The 23,274-nt window shown below is 37.0% G+C and overlaps 4 protein-coding genes across 4 annotated transcripts; 1 reads left to right on the top strand and 3 right to left on the bottom strand.

Annotated features, from left to right (window-relative positions):
- Positions 1–1,503: 1,503 nt before the first annotated feature.
- On the bottom strand, positions 1,504–4,964 carry LOC121125942 (aryl hydrocarbon receptor nuclear translocator homolog). Its single transcript, XM_040721211.2, has one exon. It carries the CDS (start codon positions 4,477–4,479, stop codon positions 2,407–2,409), a length of 2,073 nt encoding a protein of 690 aa, XP_040577145.1. The 5' UTR covers positions 4,480–4,964; the 3' UTR covers positions 1,504–2,406.
- Positions 4,965–6,501: 1,537 nt separating this feature from the next.
- Mlh1 (DNA mismatch repair ATPase Mlh1) lies at positions 6,502–8,825 on the bottom strand. Its single transcript, XM_040721212.2, has 4 exons — positions 8,379–8,825; positions 7,960–8,313; positions 6,835–7,891; positions 6,502–6,780 (listed from the first exon to the last, which is right to left on the bottom strand). Exons 1-4 carry the CDS (start codon positions 8,743–8,745, stop codon positions 6,540–6,542), a joined length of 2,019 nt encoding a protein of 672 aa, XP_040577146.1. The 5' UTR covers positions 8,746–8,825; the 3' UTR covers positions 6,502–6,539.
- Positions 8,826–8,840: 15 nt separating this feature from the next.
- On the bottom strand, positions 8,841–10,440 carry pch2 (pachytene checkpoint 2 protein). Its single transcript, XM_040721213.2, has 2 exons — positions 10,168–10,440; positions 8,841–10,071 (listed from the first exon to the last, which is right to left on the bottom strand). Exons 1-2 carry the CDS (start codon positions 10,325–10,327, stop codon positions 8,966–8,968), a joined length of 1,266 nt encoding a protein of 421 aa, XP_040577147.1. The 5' UTR covers positions 10,328–10,440; the 3' UTR covers positions 8,841–8,965.
- A 3,978-nt stretch (positions 10,441–14,418) lies between these two features.
- Gapvd1 (GTPase activating protein and VPS9 domains 1) lies at positions 14,419–22,381 on the top strand. Its single transcript, XM_040721214.2, is given in 6 exon segments — positions 14,419–14,515; positions 14,609–14,912; positions 16,149–16,418; positions 18,104–18,228; positions 18,294–19,176; positions 19,178–22,381. Coding segments are annotated over 5 exon segments (4,500 nt in total). The 5' UTR covers positions 14,419–14,515; positions 14,609–14,618; the 3' UTR covers positions 22,106–22,381.
- Positions 22,382–23,274: the final 893 nt, after the last annotated feature.

Below are 23,274 nucleotides of genomic sequence, written 5' to 3' on the forward strand. Positions count from 1 at the left end.
ACTCCTTATTCTCCATTTTAAACCTTTAGGGTTTACAGATTTTGGTTAGGCGGACAGTATATGTTGGCAATTTAGATAGGCAAACCATAGTGCCCCTTGTTTGCTAATTAGAGTTGGATCGGTCTGAAAAAAACGAAAAGGACTACAATCGTATTAGTCCGGTCCTAATAAAATCTGTAAATCCAATTATCGGTCCTTTATGGTAACTAAAACAGCCGAAATGACGTAGTTACTAGTCGTTTCAGCCTTTCAAGATAACCTCTTTCAAAGAGAGAAGATACCTAAAGTTTAAAGTAGGAGATTTGCGGCTAGAACTTATTATTATACGTTCAACAAAGCGTTACTCTCTAATACAAAAATACCCCATCCATTTGTTGTCAGCTGTCGATTTTCTCGTCTCGCTTGATACGTCATGCCTTCTTCCTAATTTATTATTTTTGATAAATAAACGAAATAATAAATTATACTATACTAAAGCTTCATTTCCAAAAGTACAGGGATACAATTTCCTGTTCATCCCTCCTCGTATATATACATCTTATTATTTCTATGAAGAAATATTGGCCCATCATATAGATATACAAATGTATAGCTATGCTTTTAATATAATATTACTAATTAATATACAGTATCGAATCAAATACTATCTAGGATTATAATATTATTAATATATTTTAAAAATTGTGAATAAATAATTTAACAATGATAGTCTGAGAGTACTTCGTAAAATAGATAAATAGTGGATTGGGGACTTCTTTGGCTAGCAATCAAAAGGTTTTCTGTTTCTTTTTGGAGCAAAGGTTGCGTGATACAATAACGGCAAGGAGTTGTCTATCAATCATTAATTATATTCTTCGTTTTTATATTATTTAATCCTAGCTATGAGTGAAGAATAGCTAGAACTGTAGTACTGATAATAAACAAGGACGGATCCAACACTCTTGCTATTATGATTGAATTCTCAAAATAGGGATAAATAATTAATATGTTCTTGCAGGTGATCATAAAACTTCCCGAGGATTTCCTCAATTTTGACATACCTAAATGCTACCATCATCTCAAAATTGTAGAAATTAATAAACAACCTATCTAACCTCCTCTCCACAAGACACACATCAAACGCAATCATAGATTCATTAAGTATGAATTTATTTACACTTCAAAAGACCTTATGTATATTATTTTACTATTCATCAAATCACATCAAAGAAATGTAAGTTGTTATATGAAAAGTAATTTACTATTCGTGTAGATGGATAGATATACTCAAAAGTATGAATTATGATAAATAAGAATGATACCATGAGATGATGAATATTCAATACGATAATACCTGCTCTCTACGCAGTTCCGTCGTATATGTCAAAGCGACTACGAAGCCGTGAGGAGAAGGCGTGTGTGCGGAATCAGACATTTGGAATGTTGAGTGATACATACATACAAACAAACCCTTACAAACATACATAAATGATAAATAATAGGGATTGAACAACAGAGTGGATATTCGCTTTGCAGATTTTTATATTTTTCTTATTTTTTTATATACGTTTTTCTAATCATCATTGTAATAGTAGTAGGTATTCATCATGGATTGTAAAAAGATGAGGACTCGCGTTCGTTCAGAGGAGTAGGGGGTGGGAAGTTGATCCACGCGACTTTCTTTAGTGTGATATGTCTTACGATTATGGTTATTAAAACTGCCGCCTTTAGAGTGTTTAATTGATCTTTTTGATATAATATGTATATACATGGCGCTGTTGAAGGGTATTGGGGGGTGGTATTTACTAGGGGTTTTTTTTGTTTGTTTTTTTGTGAGTGAACTGTATGTATTAAGACTTTTTTCATTTTATATTATACGAAAAGTGGGGAGGAGGGAAAAAACATCTCTTTAATTTTGTTTTAAAAATAGTTGATCTTTTTTCCCATAAAATAAATATCATTTTGCAGTTTGTCAAAAAACGAAGAGTAAGGAGGGGGGGAGAGAAAAAGTGTTTGAATATATATTCTGTGTAAAAGGAGGCAAACAGCGGCGTTATTCATGGAATTTATATATTTGTGTGTGTCTATTGGGAAAAAAAACATGTATGTTTAAGCAGCATTTATAAGAAATAATCCAAGAAAATGGTTGTTTTTTCAAAAGGAACTATTTTAATCCTTTCGTCGTTCAGTATATATACATATATATCCAAATGAGCCCTTAAAACTTATATGGCAGCAATATAACAACGATAACAATAAGTTTCCTTCCTCGAATGACAAAGAAAATAATAATAATAATAGTTATAATAATCATAATAATATAATTGAATATAAAGTCTTTTCTTAAAGAAGGAAAAAAATGCTTAATTTTTTTTTTGTAATAATATAATTTCTGTTTTGTTTAGTTGTGTGTTTTTGTTTGTTTTTTCATTGAAACTGTCCCGTAAACATACCACCAATGTTCTCAAATCCATGAGCGGTTGTGGCAGCTGCTGAATGGTGATGCGACGACGCAGGATGATGATGGTGGTGGTGGTGATGTGGATGGGTATGATGAGGTGGCGGATGATGGCCGTGCCCCAGCATGGATAACATATCTCCTAGTTCATGTTGATGAGGGGCTGGTGCGGCTACTGCAGCTGAATGTCCTCCTAGCTCTAAACCCGTTGCCTGTCCATTCCCTTGCCAATGCCACATGGATGGAGAGGAAGAAATGACGGCGTTGTTGTTATTGTTAGCATTAGCAGCAGAGTTCGTGACGTTGTTGTTGCTACTCGTATTATTAGAATTATTGGAGTTCCCTCCAGGACGATATCCCGGAGAACGACTTGGACTAAGATTACTACTATAATGATATCCTTCCGTATGAGCAGGTTGCTGTTGGTTCTGCTGCTGTGGCCAGGCACCGGCGGATCCCACACTTTGAGGAGGAGTAGGAGTCCCTGAATTTTTACCTACTGAGGTTCTGCCATGCAGCGAAGGACCAGGTGACCCATAGGGAGCCACTGGGGAAGGCGTAGGATCGTATGAATATTGTTGTTGCGTTGAGGAATAATTATTGGAGGAGGAAGAAGAAGAATTGTAATCGACACTATTTTGGCGATAATCACTCACATTCGGCCCAGGAGGCTGAGAAGCCGCCACCTGAGCTGATGAAGCGTCTAGACCAGTGTTATTGTTCGAGGCTTTGGTCGCAGTTGAGTTTGTACAGACTATATATTCTATGTCATCAGTGTAGGGATTTAAAAATGCGAATGCAGAGGTTCGAAGCCAAATCCATTCACCAGACTTTGTTCGAAACCTATACATAAAGTTCATCACTTGACCCTTCATTTTCACAACTTGATCAAAGCTCTCTTTCATGTGCACTTGGTCTTCGGAATGTATGAATTCAAAGCAAATTTTTCCCAAGAGTTCGTGAGGAGTGTAGCCTAGTAAACTCAACACCCTTTGATCACAAAACGAAAACTTTCCTTCCATGTTATGACGAGACACAAACTCTGCCGTACTCTCAGGAGAGGAAAGATCATGCGTGTTGGGCATGGAAGTGACTTGAAGACGCCCAATGGCAACAAGGCAACAGGAACTACCCCCAGAAGCACCATGAAGTTCTTCTTCAGCATGTCGATCCATGGGTATACCCTGTGGCGGCCAATTTTTGATATAACCAGTACAATGGACAACGGCATAATCTGAACTATTGTTATCACGGGAATTACGTCCTAAGGAATTGCGATTCCGCACTCGATTCATATAGCCCATAGACTCTGGACTCACATTCCCAAGCCGCATGCGGCAAATGAATCCTCGCCGCGAACCCATACAAAGGCGCATAGAACTCTGACTCCCTTCTTTTTTCACAGTCCCGGTCTTTAAGTCTAGTATCCGACCATTATGTCCCGCATCCTGAGTAGACAACTGCTCCCTCACTTTCTCCGCATCTTCCGGATGCACATGATCATAGACAGAGCTCCCAAACCAATCCGCCTGACCGTGATTCAACACTGGCGTCACAGAGTCAGAGACGTAGATCACACGACCCAAATCGCAGGAAACCACAAAGAGAAACCCGTCCGCCGCCTCCAATATCAGGTGTTTGAGTTCGTTGTCTGTGAGGAAGGAGGGCTTGTAGGCGGTTTCGTTTTGCGTGGGGGTCGTGGAAATGCCGCGAAGGGACTTGATGTGAGCTACGGCCATGCGCAGGATCGTTAGTTTATCTGGCTTGCGAGCCAATGCGTTGCAGGTGGGGACCATGTCACTCAGTTCCGTGATGTAGGCGGACATCTTGTTTCGCCGACGTCGCTCGATCTCGCAATGGTTTTCTCGAGCGTACTTTTCCTTATCATTGGGATTGGAGGGAGTGTGTCCCGGAGGAGGGGCTTCTTCAGCGTCCAGGCGCCCATATTTAGGGCAGAGGCTCTCGTCCTCCTCCAAATGCCGCTTACTTTGATAAGGAGGGACAATTGCTGCTGCCGCTGCCGCCGCAGCAGCTGCGGCCATAGAAGAACTCGTTTGGGCTTGCTGCGGATGTCCGTAGTGCTCGTGGGTCAGAGCAGGTCCGAAATCTCCCAGGGAATTGTTCCAACCGCTGGCCGCCAGGGCGAACAATTTGTTGGGATCCTCTTCCGGGAGAGGGATCCGAAACTATCTTAAGCGGGATGCGTAGGCAACTAATCACTCATCCACTCACGGAGGGAGTGAGGACCTGAAGTTACTACTCCTAATAAGTCCATTCTCACATGGAATTAAGCCCTTAATCCCCACTATATTTATAATAATAAGAGAACTAATACAGACTCGAATATTATTCTATATCGATTCCTTCAAATAATAATAATAATATTGTTCAACAAGAAGAAGGGATTTGTGTCAAATGATTCAAAAAAAAAAGAAGAGAGAAATCCCTCTCTCCAACACACTGATATGAATGACGCCACAAAGAAGACTGAAAGCTCCGGCTTCTATTCACTATGAAAAAATTAGAAAAACTGCTTTAATCGCCCCCTTTCAACAACACTGACGCGGAACGGCACACACACGCTATTTGACTAGTATGACGCAGCCGAGTCTGCCAACTCACACCAAAACATTCACAAAAGCGCACGCTTCTCACTCCTCTACACTACAACACACACACTCTCGAATCAGACATCCTCCTCCTCTTCTTCTTCTTTTTAATAACTCTCTTTCTCTTCTTCCCCCTCTCCCTCGTTCTCCTTCTTTTATTTCTTCCTTTAGGTTTTTTTAAAGCTTAAAAACAAACTAGGGAAACGGGCTTCATATGAAGATACATCGTCGTATAACTATATTTTTTCTACGGCAGGTGTCGCTTTTATAACACAATAGATGACGTCACTACATCATTTTCTCTTACATCATAAGTAGCAAGGTGTGTCAGCAAGGATGTTCAGTCCTCATCTCTAAAAATTTACTTGCAAAGGGGATGACGTCATTGGGACCCCCAAGTACAGGAATATCACGATGAAGAATCATTTGAAAAACCCTAATAGAGCGTGAATAAATAAGGAATCAGGGGAAACAACAAATTTCAATCCATTCTCTTTATATATATTAATACGTTCACTTAAAGGACTCAAGAGAGTCCTTCACATTGACTACCCAAATAAATACATTCACTGACGTCACAATAAATAGAAAGAGAGAGTTACTTAATAAATCCCCTATGTTTGCCCTACGATTTTTTTGTTGTCCAATTTTGTTTTAAGCATGTCGACTTTTTCTCTCCTTCCCAGAGTTTACCTTGTACTTTCAGGGTAAATTCATAAAGGCTGCATAGTTAATTATGCAGTAATATACAATGCCCCTAGCGGATAAATGAAATATCCATGCAAACATTACTTTATACAAATATTTATCACGTGGTACTTCTTTCCCTACTCTGTTTTAAAGCTTTAGGTATTTTCTCGTCTATATATATATATATTAATATGATAGTCAGACATACCATCACCAAAGAATACATTATAAAATGAAATATCGTCATCAGCACACACCACCCCAACTCACAGAGAGTATATGCCATTTTCTAATAAATAACTCATTTCATCCCCATGGTCTCATTTCATATACATATATACACACATAACATATTGGTTTCTGATCCCTCTCATTCATTTCGACTCCTATCTTTAAATACTATACATTTTATTTACCTATCAATGAGATGCTTACTTTATATATACTTTGGTTACTTAGTTATAGGTCAACGCACCATTCCTCTCCTCAAACCTACCCTGTACATGTTTTTTTCAATCCTACTACTAAAATTAAAAATGCATCAAAAACGTTATACTACAAGTAACAAACATCTTATAAGATATAGACGAGAAAAAACAATCATTTGATATTATGAGAATATTGCACTAGGGTCTATCCATCTACATATACAATAATAAGTATATAATATTATCTATGGACTATGTATACAGCCTTAAATCTAGATAAGGAAATAAATAATTTTTTACCATGTAGAATACATCCAGTTAGCTAGCAAATATGAAATACATTTATAATATAATATATTCTATCAAAGCGAATCATCAACATCTTTCAAATACTTTATACAGATTTGGCAGATCTGCAATTTGTACAAAGGTAGTGTCTTCGGCACAAGTTTTCGAAGGTTTGAGATTCTGTTTAGCTGCTGGGTAGACAATATGCTCAATCACTTTTTTCCATCTATCCTCATCATAATTCTCATCGTTGCTTTGCTCAGAATCGTACTGAGAGTGGTTCTCTGGAGTGACGGCATATAATTTTGCAGTCTCTAGACTAAAACTTCTGAAAGAATATGAAAAAAATACATGATAATCTAGTTTTGAACTAATTCCGAACCTGAAACAATCCTCTTCCTCATCCCAATTCACCTCTGTTGCAAGTTTCATTAAATAAACGGGTATTTTCCCAAAGAATGGAACATACTGCTCAAGTATGATGGGTAATGTATGGAGACGGCCATCTTGATCAATTTCAATTGAAAAATAATCATCCAACATTTCAGCTTTTTCGATCAAAAATTTTGAGACGTATTCTGCCAATTCATTTTTATCTCCATCCTCGGATGACCATCCCACATCCTCATCTTCTAATGCTATAAGGCTAAGCTCCTTTATTGAGGGAGGAGGATTCAATTTGATAGCTCCAAAGTTGCCAAAGTCCTTTAATATTAATTGATAAAATAGTTCTACAGTGAGCCGAGTTGTGTTGACTAAAAATAATTTAGTATTATGCTGAAGCAACGCTTGCTCTCGATTCACACAGCCCACAAAGGTATGATTTGAAATCAAGTCTCGAAGGCCTTTGTGTGATTTGGAATTAATCTCGTCTCTAAGACTTTTAAGACTATTTAGTTTAATTTCACGTCTCTCCACCTCAACAACTTTAGAAACAAAATCGGTTGCATCATCATTGGTTTTGGTTGTACATCCTTTCACTGAAGGCTCACTAATGGATCGTGAAAGATATTTGTCCAGTTTTTGTGCAGTCGAGTCAGTACGAATAAAGGTCTTTTGGAGTTGTGGACTATCAGTTTTATCAAGTTTGCTAGTGGAAGGAACAGGTGCTCCAGGAAGAAGAGATTGAGCATAAAATGTTCTGGAAGAATTAGATCCCAATAGTTTTGCGTCGACTGCCCTCTGAATCCTATCAACAATTTCATCTTGATTCAAAAACTGAACTTCACTCTTGGTGGGATGAACATTCACATCCACATTTTGGGACTCTATTTCAAGGGACAAGTACACAAATGGATGAGTTCCTTTGGGCAAATAAGCCCCATAAACTGCAATTAACGCCTTCCGAATAGCACTTGAGTCCACTAAACGATGGTTGATAAACAGAAGCATGGTAAACTTTTTCAAATTATAATTCGCATTGGATACAAAACCCTGGGCTGAAATAATTATTTGATACACACTAAAATATAAATATACGATAGCCTTCATCAAGAGACCAACATACCTTTGAACTGAAACTCAGAATCATCTATTTGAAGTTCGATTAATTCTTTGGCTATATTCGAACCATAAATCTGTCCGATATTTGCTTCAGGGCTAGAGTTCGGTACTGTTCGTACAGTCACAGAGCTGTCGCCCTTTTTCTTTAGAGTGAAACTAACTCTACTATTATGAATGGCATATTTGGAGACGACGTCAGATATGCGGTTATATTCCTCGCTATAATTTTTCAGGGCTCTTTTTCTACTAGCCAAGTTATGGAACAAATTTTCTACAATGATTTGAGTACCCTGGTTGGCTGCAGTTGGTTTTGGCTGAGAAACCAGTTTGCTATCCTCATAGGTTGCCTTATAACCAACTAGGAATATAAATATTACAAAATTACTTTCAATCAAAAAATAACTTATAGGATCCGTTAACTACCATTAGAGTCCGCAGTTTTCGTGATAATTGTAAGGAGAGCGACATGACTAATACTCGCTAAGGCTTCACCTCTAAATCCATAAGTTGCTATAGAACTTAGATCCTCAAACTTTGACAATTTACTTGTAGTAAACCTTTCAGCAACTATTTCTAAATCCTCTTTCCTTATTCCAGTTCCATCATCCGAGATTTGAAGTAATTCAAGTCCACCCTTCTCGACTATTACCGATATATTATTGGCTTTAGCATCAAGGGAATTTTCCAACATTTCCTTTAATGCATTTGCAGGCCTTTGAATGACTTCACCCGCAGCAATCCGATTCACTACGACTTCGTCCAGACGCAGTATCTTCCCAGGGGAATTCATTTCGAATCTAATAAAAAAAACAAGTTTTGATCAATGTAAAATTGATCAAAAGTATGAATGTATCATGAGTTTTAAATGGCAGCAAAGACCCATAATTCGAATTTTAATTATACATTTATTACTATATAAAGAAGACACTTCAATTCAGGTAACAGTCTATAATAATTTTCTTTCATATAATCATTGAGTAAAATCAAATCAAAATAATATTATTTTTCCGTCAACATTTCGTCAAATTATTATTTTCAAGGTGCTGTTCCTTCACAGAAAGAGCAATAGCATCTAAAAAATCTGTGAGTTTAATCAAACAATTGGAGGAATTGTATTTTCGAAACATAGCAGAAGCGGCCAGAAAGGGTAATTTCTTAAGAGTTCTTCCACTGAGTCCCTCACAACTTTCCGCGACTGTCATTAATAGTCGACTTGACTCATTTCGATAGATCTTATATGAGGAGAGGGGTAAACATTTTTCCTGAAGTTCAACGATCCCTTTATTCATCAACTCCTCAATGGAAATCTGAAGAATTTGATAAATAGCATTTTTAGATGGATGACCAATATAATGTTTGATATCTGCTCTATCCACAAAAGCATTATCTATTGATCCAGTTATATTTGAGGTGGTGAATATCACAACATTAGGGTACTGTTTGATACTATCAAGAGCCGTAAGCATTGCGTTAACAACGCGTAGTGCGTCCCCTGGCTCCGTCCCTCCAGACTTTCGAGATGTAGCCAAACTCTCCACTTCATCTATGAGCACACAGACGAGTGCATCCGAATCTTCCACCATTTCTCGAATTTTTTCAAACATTTGATGCACTAACTTCCCTGACTCGGAAAACCACTTTGAGAAGAGGGAATGTGAATTGATTTCAACTAATTGTCCATGGGTATAGCGAGAACCCATGCGTATGCTTAGCTTATGAGCTAACGCGCGGCACAGAGACGTTTTCCCTGTGCCAGGGGGTCCGTGTAATAGTACAACACGATTCCAAGAGATCTTATTGGGGTCCACGCCCTTATCAGAGAAGCGGAGAGCCGTATGCGCAAAGTTGAGCAGTTTGGACTTGATGTCATCGTCGTAGATTAAACTCTCCCATTGATGATGCAACTCCGCAGAGGGGAGCATCCAATGCACGGCAGCGGGAGTTGGATTTTCAGACTCATCATTCATATTCTCGTAGGAGGATCCGTGCTCGTCCAATTCGAAAGTATAGATGCGAAGACTCGCCTCGGATACTCGAACTCCTCCATCGCTCAGGGATTCCTTCTCTTCAGAAAACACCGTGATGGCATCGATACAAGAGGAAAGGAAAGGATCCTCTGGAACGAGAAAAGGCGTTCTTGTCCATTAAAATATTATTAAATATTGTTAAATATCTCAGAGTTGAACCATGACGTCATACTAAACTCCCTTACCTTTAAAAGAGACGACTTCCAATGAGCCATTCTCACTCACGACCAAGTTAGAGGATTTTAAGTGATCACGGATACTAGTTTCGATTCCTGTAATGGAGGCCGTTGTCGAAGATTTCAGAGAAACTTCCACATGGAGGATGGGTAGTACGGCGCCGTTCATGATTAATTTATAATAATACCTACTCAACAGACACTTGACTATTCAAAAAAATGCCCGCTCGTTCGTGTTAGTAAACACGCTGACGTCATAGAAATTCATCTGTGGCACAGCTTATTAGCTAGATAAGCTCCTAACTTTTCAATTGATCATTGTTTAGATATTATTATAGACTATATTATTTTAAATTTCCCGCTTGCAATTGAATGCCAATAAAAATCTTTGTGGGGGCTCATTAAGTTACTTTATTAGTCATTCGAGAGAACAACATATGAAGTGAATATTGTAAGAAAAGTCCAAATTTAGTTTTTGTGGACTGTATTTCACATGTTTATAAATTTTGAATACATACAACTTGGACAACAAAAGATTTTTCCCTTTCCTTTGCATAATTCATATTGTGAATCCTATTAACAGGATGAATTCACAGAGTTTGAATGCTGCACACGTCGTTACCTTTTTTTGTGTCCCGCAACCTTTCATCCAAAAAAAAAGCAGAAAAAGGCTCGAAATTTATAATCCAACACAATATTTAATTCCTATACGCCTACAGTATTATAATATTACTTTGTAATATTATTAGTATTTCTGTATGATGGCCAAAATGTCAAGATGCCCAATATATATACGAGGAGTGAGCACACGTTCGATGCTACATGCTCACGCCTGCAATATTTCATTAATACGGCTACATTGTTGTTTCTTAGTTCAAAATATGTTTATGATATACATCATGGAACACTATATACAGAGCACCCGGTGACTCGTTTTCACATATTCAGACATGATACTGACGGACACACATTGATAGAGGACATTATCTACTGATAAAGATCACAAAATAGATTATAAGAGGAAGAATATCTTGTTGGCTAACAGCATATACTTTTTACATATTTCCAATCCCTAATCAGAACAACAATTGGCATGGATGGATGAAGTTCTAACTGAAAATGAACAACTAAAGGGGGGGGGGAATACATTTTTGTAATGAAAAAACTAAACTAAGTTTAGAACTTTGAAAAGGAAAACCGTTGCAGTGTTTCTTCTTTTTTTGTCCATGATAGCATTGATAGGTCATGGGCGGTGTTGTTCACTTATACTCTGAAGTAAGCATTCTAATTTTCTTGTAAATTGTTTTAAAAATGCATAAAAAAATAAATATACATGCATGAATTTAAATACATTTATAATATTTGTCCTGCACCAATATTAATTTAAATGTGGAAAGTTTACTTCATAGCTAAAAAGTCTTATATTTACTAAAAGTCTTTGAGTCTTTCAGTCCTTGGGACAGTTCCCTGAAACCGTCAGTCCTTCGGACTGTTAATACTAGAAAAACTGATCTTTATAAGTTTTAGGACTTATATGCCCGGACTGAACTAGACCGGGCCAAGATTGAACTAGACTACAGTCTTTAGTCCTAAATAAGGACTCCCACAACACTAGTGACAACTTGATTTAATAAATTAAAATGTCGTATCGAGTGTGCATGGCTACAGCTCAGGGCGCCATATTAAAAGAAAAAAAAGGGAGGACATATATTTATGCTTGTAAGCAAGTTTGTGCCTGGTTCAGTGGTTTTATCACTCCCAGTCTTGGTTCATTCATTTCAACGGTTTCGGTCTCGGGTTCTTGGTTATATAGGTTCAATTTGGTAACAAGTACATAAAACAATATGCGTCACTAGAAAATTGGGGCCGAGGACAAAATATTGGATACAAATAAGGCCGTAGCTACTTTATATAAAGAATGCCCTAGCTCCAGCAGGGGGCCGAAAGCTAAGGTAGCTTAAGACAATGGATTTCAAAGTGGGGGGGGCACAGGAAGATGGAAAATTGAGGATTGTTTTCAGTCTACACATACATAGTTTCGTATAAAGGGGGCCTCATCTAAAAATGTATTAGTTTAGGGAGTTTTGGGATAGTAAAGTTAGAAAAACCCTGGCTTAAGAAATAATATAGGGGCTGACAAGCTTAATAGTGGACCTGGATACATAGTCCACCCCACACCTTCCCTCTTTTATTTACACCGTCAGGTGTCTATAACCACTTTTCCATAATCATAAGGAGCCCTTAGTTATTTGAAACTCAGGTACAACTATCCTCCTGGCGACGTAAAAAAATCATTGGAAAACGCTGCAATTGCATACTAAAAAAAAAAAAAAAACCACCAGATTATTGACTTATTAATTAAAGCTTATTATAATAACATATATATTGTATTTTTTATACATTCTATAAAGGAACAAAAGCACAAGAACCGAGACCCCAATATATTGCGGTCTCGGTTCGACTTTGTCGATTCCGATACTAGCAGTTCAAGAACTAGAACCGCTAGACCGATAAAGACACAACCTTGCTAGTAAGTCCTAAGCATTTTTTGGTGTACGAGTTTTGTTGTTGGCAACATGAGCAATGTTTTTTTTATTTATTTCCTCAAGTTGTTATTATCAGGGATACTTATCGGTTGCATTTTTTAGCTTACTCGTTTTTTTGGAGTTGGCAATCTGAAGAGTGAATTTTCTTTTCCTAAACTGCTATAATTGCACAGAGGGAAATTTTTCTAAAAATCAAGGTTAATATAAATAAAAGGTTAGACCATCATGTAATCGGACTTGCTAGAATTTTCAATTTGATGTATCATACCGACTGCTCGGCAAGTCAGATAGATTTTGACAAAACACGCAACCACTCATACACTATGACGTTAATGTTAAAAAGCATGGTGGAGGTCAATCATCAGTCGTAGACGGGTTTTGGTATACCGTTAAATGAATTAAAGACAATAATCGAATTTATCTATGAGTGCAGAATCCAAAAATGATCTCAGTTTTTTTTCTCAGTCATCTGAATTCTAAAATATCTGGGATTATAGAAATTCAGCACTGTTATAGTTCAGAGTCTTTTTTATCCGTAAAACAATCACTGATTTAAAAGTAGGATTAATAAAACTTATGAAAAAATGTATTTGTTTTACATTTGGATATAGTTTCATTTTTAGGTTGAAAAATTATGAAGAACGATAGTCTTCTTTCGACCCTTATAACTTGTTCATAATGCATAGTGATGAGGAATGTTATAAAATTCAATATATAATAATAAAAAAAGATCTATTTACTAGCAAATATTCAACATTATCATCATATTTTTACCCCCATATCAATGCTAATTTCATGACGTCATTCCCCGTAAAGGGGAAGATCGAGGTAATCAAAGGAAGATACTCCTAAATTGATCATCTATCTCAAGGGATGTTTGAATTCAGATTCCGAATAACTCAGGTAAATCCTGATGGCATTTTTGATGGACCCTTTCCTCACGTTGCTGCCCTTAAGCAGCCCAGAGATTGCCGTGCCTGGATGAGTGGCAATAGATAGTTTACAGCCAGCTATGAACCTTACAGTCCAGATTTTATCAGATCTTGTTGAATAAGCTGTTCACTCAGTCTTCCCCACTTCATCAAAGCCCTTGATCACGTCATAAACTGTTGATTTTGGATATTTTAAGAAGGAAATTATCTCCTGTGCGAAGTGAACCGCGCGGCGAGCTTCGATGATGAAAATTCTCCTGACTTTTTTCATATTTTGACGGCGAGATACTAATAAAAATCTGTAAATAAGTTCGAGAGATTTGCCTTGTCGCAAGTTTTGAAATTTTATCACATAACCTCTACAAGTCTCAAAATTTACCTTTAAAGTTATTCCGAGAATGTAGTTTGTCTACCCTGTCTACTTTAATTATTATATTAGGTCAACTTCTAGTCGGTCCTCCCTACGTATAGTATTTAACTTCTTTCTTTTTTTTTATGTGGGAGAAAAAGAAAAGAAATCCGCAATGGCTCGCGAGGTAATGAGCTGAAAATTGCAACAAGAGTAGGAAGAGGAACAACTACTACTAAGAGACAGAATGAGTAGGAAACTAAATAGTAATAATAAATAAATATTATAAATAATAAGGGGAGGTTGGAGCTGAGGAAACTTTGCGATCGCTCGAACATGGTGGTTAAACATTGAAATGTTATTGTTGTCCTACTACTACTACTACTACGTGTTTATTATGTAGTGAATGAAAAGAAAAGGGAGAGAGAAAGAAAGAGAAGGAAAAGAAAAGAGAAAGAATTAAAGAAAGAAAGGAAGTAAGTTTATTATTTGATGAGTGAATAATTCGGAATCACAAACAATTATTTTAAGTAAGATGGCGACTCGAATGACTGACTCTCGAGTCGACCTACACAACACTTAGGTGATTAGTCCACACATAAATATCCGCTTCCCATTAATAGAGACCTCATCATGGGTTCCAAGTCCGTGTGTCACACCCGTTCGGAGCTGTTGGAGCTCTGTCGTCACTTGCGTCAAGAGAAGCTCTTTGTGGAGAATGAAAAAGCCTCACTCCGGGATTTGAACGAAAGAGTCAAAAAGGCATCGCAGGATTTGGCGCTGTCTGCATGGACCGCTCGAGCACAACGCGTTAATCTGGATGAACTTCTTCTCAAGGCTGGGGATCCTTCGTCTTCCGTCCTTCGAGCCAATCTAGTTAAAAAAACACATTTCCAAGACGCTTACAAAATGCTCCAGCATCACGAAGTAATCTATTTTACTCTTCCAGGGCTTTACAAAGTGTGTCTGGACGTCAATTCCATCTCCAAATGCTAGAGGCAACCAGCGGAAGTTCCATACTTGCAACCTTTTCTTAATTAGGCGTTATATATCATCATGAATGAAAGGGGATTTGAAGTGTAAAACACCGGTTCGTAATTGACCAAGACATTATAGCATTATTAGAACGTTTTCACGCCCCTTAGCATTCTTCATCTCTCCCATTTTAGGGAGCCAAGTGAGACCAACAAATGAAAGGATATATCTCAACCCTCTATTCCCTAGTTTTATTGTAAATATATCTGACCCTAATATCTATTACAAATAGAACAATCATATTTGGACCTTACACTGAGCAAAGAGTTTCTAATTATGCTACTTTTCTCGTCTCTAAGGTGTAATTTGGATTATTTTCAAATACCACTGTTGATCATTCACTTCAATTGATTCGTATTTTTTATTTTTTTATTCATAAAAGCCATTTGATTGATTCAAAATCTGTTCATTTTATGTAGGTCAAATATCAACTTTGAGCAGCCCTCAATTATAATGCAATTTATGAATGTTAGTGAAAATGCTCTATAAATTGGTTTTTTGGCAACAAGCCGCTTTAAATATTTTATTATTTTAGTCTTATTGAAACTCTTCAGTTAACATAGAAGTACTGGATGACTCCATACAAGATTTGGAGGGATTGTTGTATGAATAACTATATTTCCCATTGTTTTGGTCAATTAACTACCGGTTTTAAAAAAGGCCCTTGCTTTTGCTCACTCTATGTATTTCAAATCTGGAGTTGTAATTTAGACAATTACCACTTCCAAAGATCTTGAAAATAGGCGGAAGTCTCATTATGTATGGAAGTTGTAGTGTTTTTACATGGAACGACTACAAGTACTTGATACTCTATAAGAGACGAATACACAACCTTCTAAACATAATGAGACTTTCCATCTACGTAGAAGATCTTCCTAATGGCTACTTGTTCCGAATAACAAATCTAAAGAGTCAAGATCTCTGTCTCTCTACTCTAGTAATATATAATTCGCCTTGATTTGCTTCGAAAAGTTATTTCCTGGTTATTAAAGTCTTGCAATGATTGCATTTCAACTGTCCGCTGTTGTTGTCTCCACTTTCGAGATATATAAGAAAATATGACGTGCAGACATCATTATAAACCATGCCCAGAATCCCTTTCATTATAAATACATTTCTCTCTTACAGATTTTATACACAGAATTCCTTAAAACGCTTCGACAAAAACCCAAACTCCTGGGTCAAGTTTTGTCAGTGGGTTGTAAACGTAACATTCCAGGATTAGAAGAAGTTGAATGTGCGACTTTTTCGGGATTATACGGATCCTGTTTTATGGCAGAGGATGAAGTCCTTACGCTTGAGCTACTTCATCATTTGATGTCTGCGCAATTGGCTTCATCACCTAATCCTAGAAAGATTTTAAGGGCGGGCAAATGTTCGTTTAGTCGGATTTATAAAGTACGTGTTCATTTCCTCTATTTTTCAAGTTGGGCAGGAAGAAGGGCTTATATAAAATAACTAAGATGAGTGTATTTGTGTGTGTCTAATATTTGCAGCAAAGAAGAAAAAAAAGTATTCATTCATTTGATAAATTTAATATTAAATAGGTCACACAGACACAACTTTTTCACACCTTTAAAAATGATTCACAATGAGACATTTACTTTAATGAGCTAAAATAATCCCTGCATTATTTCAGGTGGCTCGTCAAAAAGAGTTGCAATTTTAAAGTTATAAAAACGCCCATGAGTGATATCACTTCAACTGAAGCTTCCCCCTCTTTTTTTTTTTTTTTTTTTTTTTCACAATCATATTAAGTTGTAATTCCCGATTCCAATTCTACATCCGATTTTGACATTATTTATAACGGTTCTAGGACACTCCTGAAAATCTTATTGTCATATGGGCACTGCCCAAAAAAATAATACATATATATATAGGAAATGAGGATTCATACTGCAATACTATTTAATTATCTATTAGACACTACTCTAATGGCAAACCCATGTTGATATCTATAAGGTCAGATACAACCTTGGGATAGAGGAGTGTCAATCAGGACTTGACCAGATATATAGAAGCTCCAATAGATTTGATATAAACGATTGATTCATTCGCATTGGCAATTGAATCTCAATCATTGATTGATTGACTTTTTCTCTTCTTTAAGCATTATTTATCTTTCTAATTTATTTGTTTAATTACACAGGGGAACAATTAGAAGGAAATTTTGTACAAATGAGTTGAAGATAATAATAGAATTTATCTATGAACGCAGAATCCAAAACGGATCTCAGTTTTTCTCTCCTCAGTCATCTTAATTCTGAAATTATGGTAATTTGGGACTATTATCGTTTAGAGTCATTTTTACCCGTAAAACAATCCCCAAATTAAAAGTAGGATTAATAAAACTTTTGTAAAAGTGTTTTTTATGATTAAAAAGGGTTTTTATTGATTCTGTATCTTGCTCTGAACTCAAATATATATTTCCATTTTTACACTGAAAAATATTTTTCATCACTTTGTATTATCAATAAGTTATGAGAGTGCCGTTTTCATCGTTTTTTACCCTAAAAATGTAAATATATCGAGTTCAGAACAAGATACAGAATCAATAAAACACTTTAATTGGGAGTTTCAATAAGAACTCTTCCATAAAAAACTTTTTTACGGAAGAGTTTTTATTGAAAATCCCAAACTGGTGACCCAGACATGATAGGTAGAAGCGGCCAAGTTCTAGAAGTCTCTCAAGTGGTAGGGTAAGCTAAAATGATCCTGTTTTGGCTTGAGAACTCCAAGTCCTGGTTTTACCGACTTTAGGCTCAATTTTGCAGTATGCAAGGTCTCAGAAGAGAGTGGAAAATATCACCATTTGTTGTCGGCTGTGGATGACAAAGTTCTTGATGTATTGGAAGATGAGGAGGAGGAGGAGAGTTTGGGTGATACTTCTTACTCCGTAGATTCATAAAACTGACTAACTTTATTCTAGTAAAATCTACAAATATAATTATTATTAAATACTAAAGTCCTTAAGGGGAGAAACTGTCATATTTACCGATGTAGCTATTCGCTACATATATTTAATTATTTATTAAAAGAAAGATTCCAATACATTGATTAATTATTATTTTTATTTTTTCCAGTCTTTTATTGAGGAAATATTCTCCACCAAATTATTTTTAACCACTGCGCTTTTTGAGCCCATTTTATCTTTATTAACTGAGGATGAGATTTTCTTAGATATTGATCCGTCGAAGGCTCTTATAAGGTTTGAACCTAGGAAATCAATTGTTATTCAATCTAATTTATTTTGAAAACTCATCTATTTTTCAGGTTTCCTCCATCTGAAAGAAAAAAGAAATTTGGAATAGAGGGGACACCCGAGTATCAAAAACGATTGAAGGATCATCGAGAATTCATCATAAAAAAACTGGAAAATATTACACGTAAATTCATAAATGGAATACAGGATAACATACGCTCATTCCCTCCGTCTCTAAGTCGACTTCTTAGAGCGATGTACAGCCTTCTCATAAAGTCGTTTGAACTGAAAGAAGTTCATGCCATCTGCTTTGACGCTATATTTTATTTATTCATATGCCCTGCAATTGTTGATCCGAATCCTGTAGGGATTATTGATACTCCTGTCTCCTATATTGCAAGATCAAATTTGATGCAGGTTGCTCATATTCTGCAAGTTTTGTGCATGCAAAAATGGGAGGAAATTGATCCTAAGCATATGGATCTTTTCTCAAGATTTGATAAGGACTCCATGTCCTCAATTTTTGAAAATATTTTAGAGCTTGGACTCTCAAATAACGAAGAGAGCATTAGGAAGCCTTTGACGGAGAGTAATACGTTTGCAGGTATGGGAATGAGTGCTGGGACTGCGGCTGCTAGTAATTTTGGATTTAATGATGGCTCAAAACTTTCACGTTTGGCTGTTCTTATGACAAAGTCACAACTTAATCAACTTGTGTTATTTCTTAGACACATTAGAGATATAAATAATGAAAACAAGTGCGATAACTTATTACCGTCCAGTATGGCCAATGAATTAACTGCTCTTCTTGCTCCTCTGCCGGAAATTATTCCAGGTGGACTTAATGGTGTACATGAAAATAAGATGGAAGAGATCCCCGTGAGTAAATCAAGTCAATCGAAAAACTCTTTATCTGCACGTTTATCAGCTATGAAAAACGGCTCAAATTCGCATGAGAGTCACCCCCCTTGAAAACAATTTTCATCATAGATTACATCAAGAAGCTGATAATGTCTTAGTTATTCCATTGTTTGATCCTAGTACGAGCTATGATCTCCCTGGTCTTTTATCTGAAGAACAAGTATTATCCCGAAGTCGTCAAAACTCACGGGTTCGAATGACTCTTCCTAATTCAGATGGATCAGGAAATGAAGTGCTTGAGAAAAGAACACGGTTTTCTTTGAGCCAGGATGAAGGAAGTATTGGTAATACATCGGATAATTTGGAAGCAATTTCTGAGGCTGCTTCTAATCATTCAGCGACGTCTAGTTTGGAGGATGGAGATGATCAAGAGGACGAGGATAATCCTATTATTGATAACTTATCTGACATGGTTTCTGCAAATGTAAGTGGACGTGGCACACCCAATGTAAGTGGACGTGATACTCCATCAAGTCAAGTTGAAGGAGTTCCAGATGATGATGAAGTAATAAGGTCGGGGCGAAACGAGGGTGAAGAAGACGAAGCAAGGGGTGCCATAGGTGGTATGGTTGGACTAAGAACTGGACAAGCTTCTCGGGGGCATCGCCACATACCTCCAAATAAGTCTGGACAAGCTGACTTGGAAGAAAAGTTTGGTCGTTTCGAAATTAAACCTCAAATAAAGTCACGAGGAAGTGGAGTAGGTCTCGCTGGAGAGGGTGGTGATGAAACTGTGTCATTAATATCTGACACATGGTCTACTGATGTGCTAGCTAGTGATACGGAGACTCTTGGCGAAATCCTTACGACTAGCTCTGATCGATTTCCCCACAACAATCAGAATTTCGCTGATATGGATCCCTTTTCCCGAAATCTCATCCTAGAAGAATTTGCAACCTCTTCCTCTGCTGGGGCTGCTGCTGCTCTACCACAACGAATGTCAGGAATTCAACCGTCTATGCCATCAGATTCAACTTCTGTTAATTTATTAGATGTTGGAGATACAGCCTCTGAGGCATGGAGTATTGATGTCCTGGATGGAGATAGGGAGAGCCTTTGTTTGGGGGAATTAGATATTGAATATATCTCAAGCACTGTATCAGCTGAGGATAATCAATACATGGAAGGTATTTCTCAGAGTGGACGAAACACAGATATACTATTAGTTGATGATAATTCTCCTGTTGCTAATAGAGCAGAGGCAAGAGGTAATAATTTATCACGCCCTTCTAGAGATGCAGCCATTGAACAATGGGCTTGCTCCTCTGGGGTCGGAAATATTGAGCATCAAGATGGAGCTATAAGACGTGGAAGTGATAGTTCCAGCTCAGCGGCAGTTGCTGCACAGTCCCCCACGTCCTCAAAGTTACCTCTTGGGATGGAGAAAGCTCCACTTGAAGACCCAAATCAAGCAACACTGAGTTCCCACCTAAGTGCAGCTTCTATTGCATCCTCAAGCGGAAGCTCAGGTGATGCTGCTGATTCCAATATTAATGCAAGCTCAAGAAAAAATGTTTTAGTTCCTTCATCCAGCACTGGAGCGATTCCCAAATGTGCTAATCCTGATAAAAAGTCTGGAAGATCTGAGAAATTTTCATTCAAAAATTGGAAACTGCCCAAAATAAGTAGAAGCAGAAGTTCCGTTGAGAGTCTTCGCTCAAGTTCAGATAAATGTTTCAGCTCACATAGCAATAGTTTAGACAATCCAAGTCATTCAGTGGATGGCCCTCCACTGGGATCTTTGCAACGTTCACATGAATCCTCTGACGATATTTTAAATAAATACAGAAACAAAAAACCCGTGGCAGTTGGTAATTTAATTGACATAACCGATTCTCTAGCTGAAGAGGAAGTTGACCCTCGACTCATAATTGATCACAATAATTTGGAGAATTGCTATGCATTCCAAGATGCGAAGCGTAAATTGCGCCTTACACTTTCTTCCGTTGATTTGTCAATGATGCCTGATATATGTCATGCCTCTTCAGTTGAACCTGAGGTTATATGGCTCCTCAAGGTTCAGTTATCAGAAGCCCTTAACCTACAGGACCGCAACTTCATCGCTCAACTTCATGAAACCCTCAGGTGCCTCAGCTTATTCAAAAAAGACGGTGTATCACGGATACTGAATTCCCTCAAAGAAGAATATAAGCGCCGTGCTCCTTACATGGCGTATCTTGTTCGCTGTCGTCAAGGTCTTCTCTGTACCCTATCTCGTCAAGAGCGTCTTTTATCTCGAATGAACATCGATCGAGACGTCTGTGCCTCCTACCTTGTCTATGTCGTTGTTCGCATCTTTCTTGAAAATCGAGAGAAAAGGCTGCATCACTTTGTGCAGGAATTTAAGGAACTTACAGTTCCTGATGAGAAAACAGCCCTCATGAATTCATTCCTTGCACTCATGAATAAAGAACTTGAACATGACCCAATTTGGTCATCTGTCTGCTCCACGGAACAATTGAAACTAAGTAACATAGCAATAGAGAGATCCATAACCTCACACATATATTTCCATGCCATGTATCCTAATGGAGAGGCGGATATTAATCGGGATGAAGTTCTTTCTGAGCATATCCGAAAACTTGGAGAAATCATTACTCCATCTCATAAATGTCTAAGAATCCCACGTCAATATCATTATGAACAACCCTGGCCCTCGGCACAGGCTGAAATCCGTCGTCTCGCTGCCTTCAAAACACCGGCTGATAAAGTTTCTTGTATTAAAAGGGCCTCTCAGACCATAATGAATCTACTAAGTCTTGGGAGCTCTAAGGGTGTACCTGCCGCAGATGATTTCATCCCCGTATTGGTCTTTATCCTTATTAAAGCAAATCCTCCAAGTCTTCTTTCAACCGTACAGTACGTTGAAAATTTCTACGGGGAGAGGCTCTGTGGTGAGGATGAATACTGGTGGGTACAGACGGTGTCGGCAATTGAATTCATTAAGACTATGGATTATTAGGCTTCTCAGTATTGTTGTTCATTTGTATTACTACTATTTATGTTGTAGATTAATGTTATTATTAATTATAATTATGTTATGAGTCGATCTAAAGCCCAAAATAAAGCCTGGATTACTGTAATTAAATGATGATAGCGATGCTAATATTAATAATGAATTATGACGACCATGTTAAATTATTAGTAATAATATTATGACCCGATATGTTATTATTTGTTAGATGAGAAACTACTTCGTGATTTTAATATAAAATAAAGCCTTTTATGTAACGATTCATTTAGGAGTACGCTCTGTACATATTCAATCCCATTCTTTTATTTAATTCTATATTCTGATTCAGCAAGCATTTTAAAGTAGTTGTGTCGTTCCTTATTTAGAACTACAGTCCCATCCAATTTAGTCTTGCATATCGGTGCCCCGTAGTTTTACCTTAAAACGTTTCACCTTAGGATATTTTGCCTTAATATATAAATAAATTAAGTTTATATTTGGTTATTGATTATTTTTTTGGTGAAATGAATTTTCCCTGTAAATTTTTTAAAATCAAAATATCCAATATTTATTACTATTAAATGTTTGAGTCATGTTTTTGCCTCACATTATGCTTGTTCATCAATCCACGAGTCTTTTCTACTATAAATAATCCATCATGTCTAATGGCAATTACTAACGGAGAAGTGATTAGCAATTTTTCTATTCGAATTGTTGCCGTGTTTTTTTTCCTTATTTTTCCCAAATTTATTTCCCATTTTGTCTCTAGTTTGAATTCATTACATAGTGAGATTTTGTAGGTATTGCAATTTTGGGGCATGATTCTATCATTTTTCCATCAGAAAACAATCATTTAATGCATTTTATAGCAATACACAAGACATATTTTGATTAAAAAATTCCAAGGGAACATCAATTTTATCTAAAAATAAGAAAAACCAAGGATCAATCTCAATTATTTATATATTAAGGCGAGATATCCTTGGGGCACAATTATCTAGCACCGTTCATATCAGTCCTAAAACTTATAAATTTCGACCATAAGGACATATAAAGTACCGGCATTAAGCCTGGACGTGACCGAATGAATAATCACTGCTATCTACATTGCTACTGGTTCCTGAACTGTCCTTAAATCCTATAATTCAGTACTTCATGAAACACCAGTGCTGATACTT

This window comes from Lepeophtheirus salmonis, chromosome 11, assembly GCF_016086655.4.
Source record: "Lepeophtheirus salmonis chromosome 11, UVic_Lsal_1.4, whole genome shotgun sequence".
NCBI lineage: Eukaryota > Metazoa > Arthropoda > Copepoda > Siphonostomatoida > Caligidae > Lepeophtheirus > Lepeophtheirus salmonis.

What these genes read in the sequence shown, in the direction of transcription:
- LOC121125942 (XM_040721211.2), bottom strand. Translation starts at nt 4,479, where the DNA reads ATGGCCGCAGCTGCTGCGGCGGCAGCGGCAGCAGCAATTGTCCCTCCT.
- Mlh1 (XM_040721212.2), bottom strand. Translation starts at nt 8,745, where the DNA reads ATGAATTCCCCTGGGAAGATACTGCGTCTGGACGAAGTCGTAGTGAAT. An exon ending in GAAAACTGCGGACTCTAATG is followed by an intron (nt 8,314 to 8,378) that starts GTAGTTAACGGA and finishes TTATATTCCTAG; the next exon opens with TTGGTTATAAGGCAACCTAT. An exon ending in GAGGAAGAGGATTGTTTCAG is followed by an intron (nt 6,781 to 6,834) that starts GTTCGGAATTAG and finishes ATATTCTTTCAG; the next exon opens with AAGTTTTAGTCTAGAGACTG.
- pch2 (XM_040721213.2), bottom strand. Translation starts at nt 10,327, where the DNA reads ATGAACGGCGCCGTACTACCCATCCTCCATGTGGAAGTTTCTCTGAAA. An exon ending in GGAAGTCGTCTCTTTTAAAG is followed by an intron (nt 10,072 to 10,167) that starts GTAAGGGAGTTT and finishes TTCTCGTTCCAG; the next exon opens with AGGATCCTTTCCTTTCCTCT.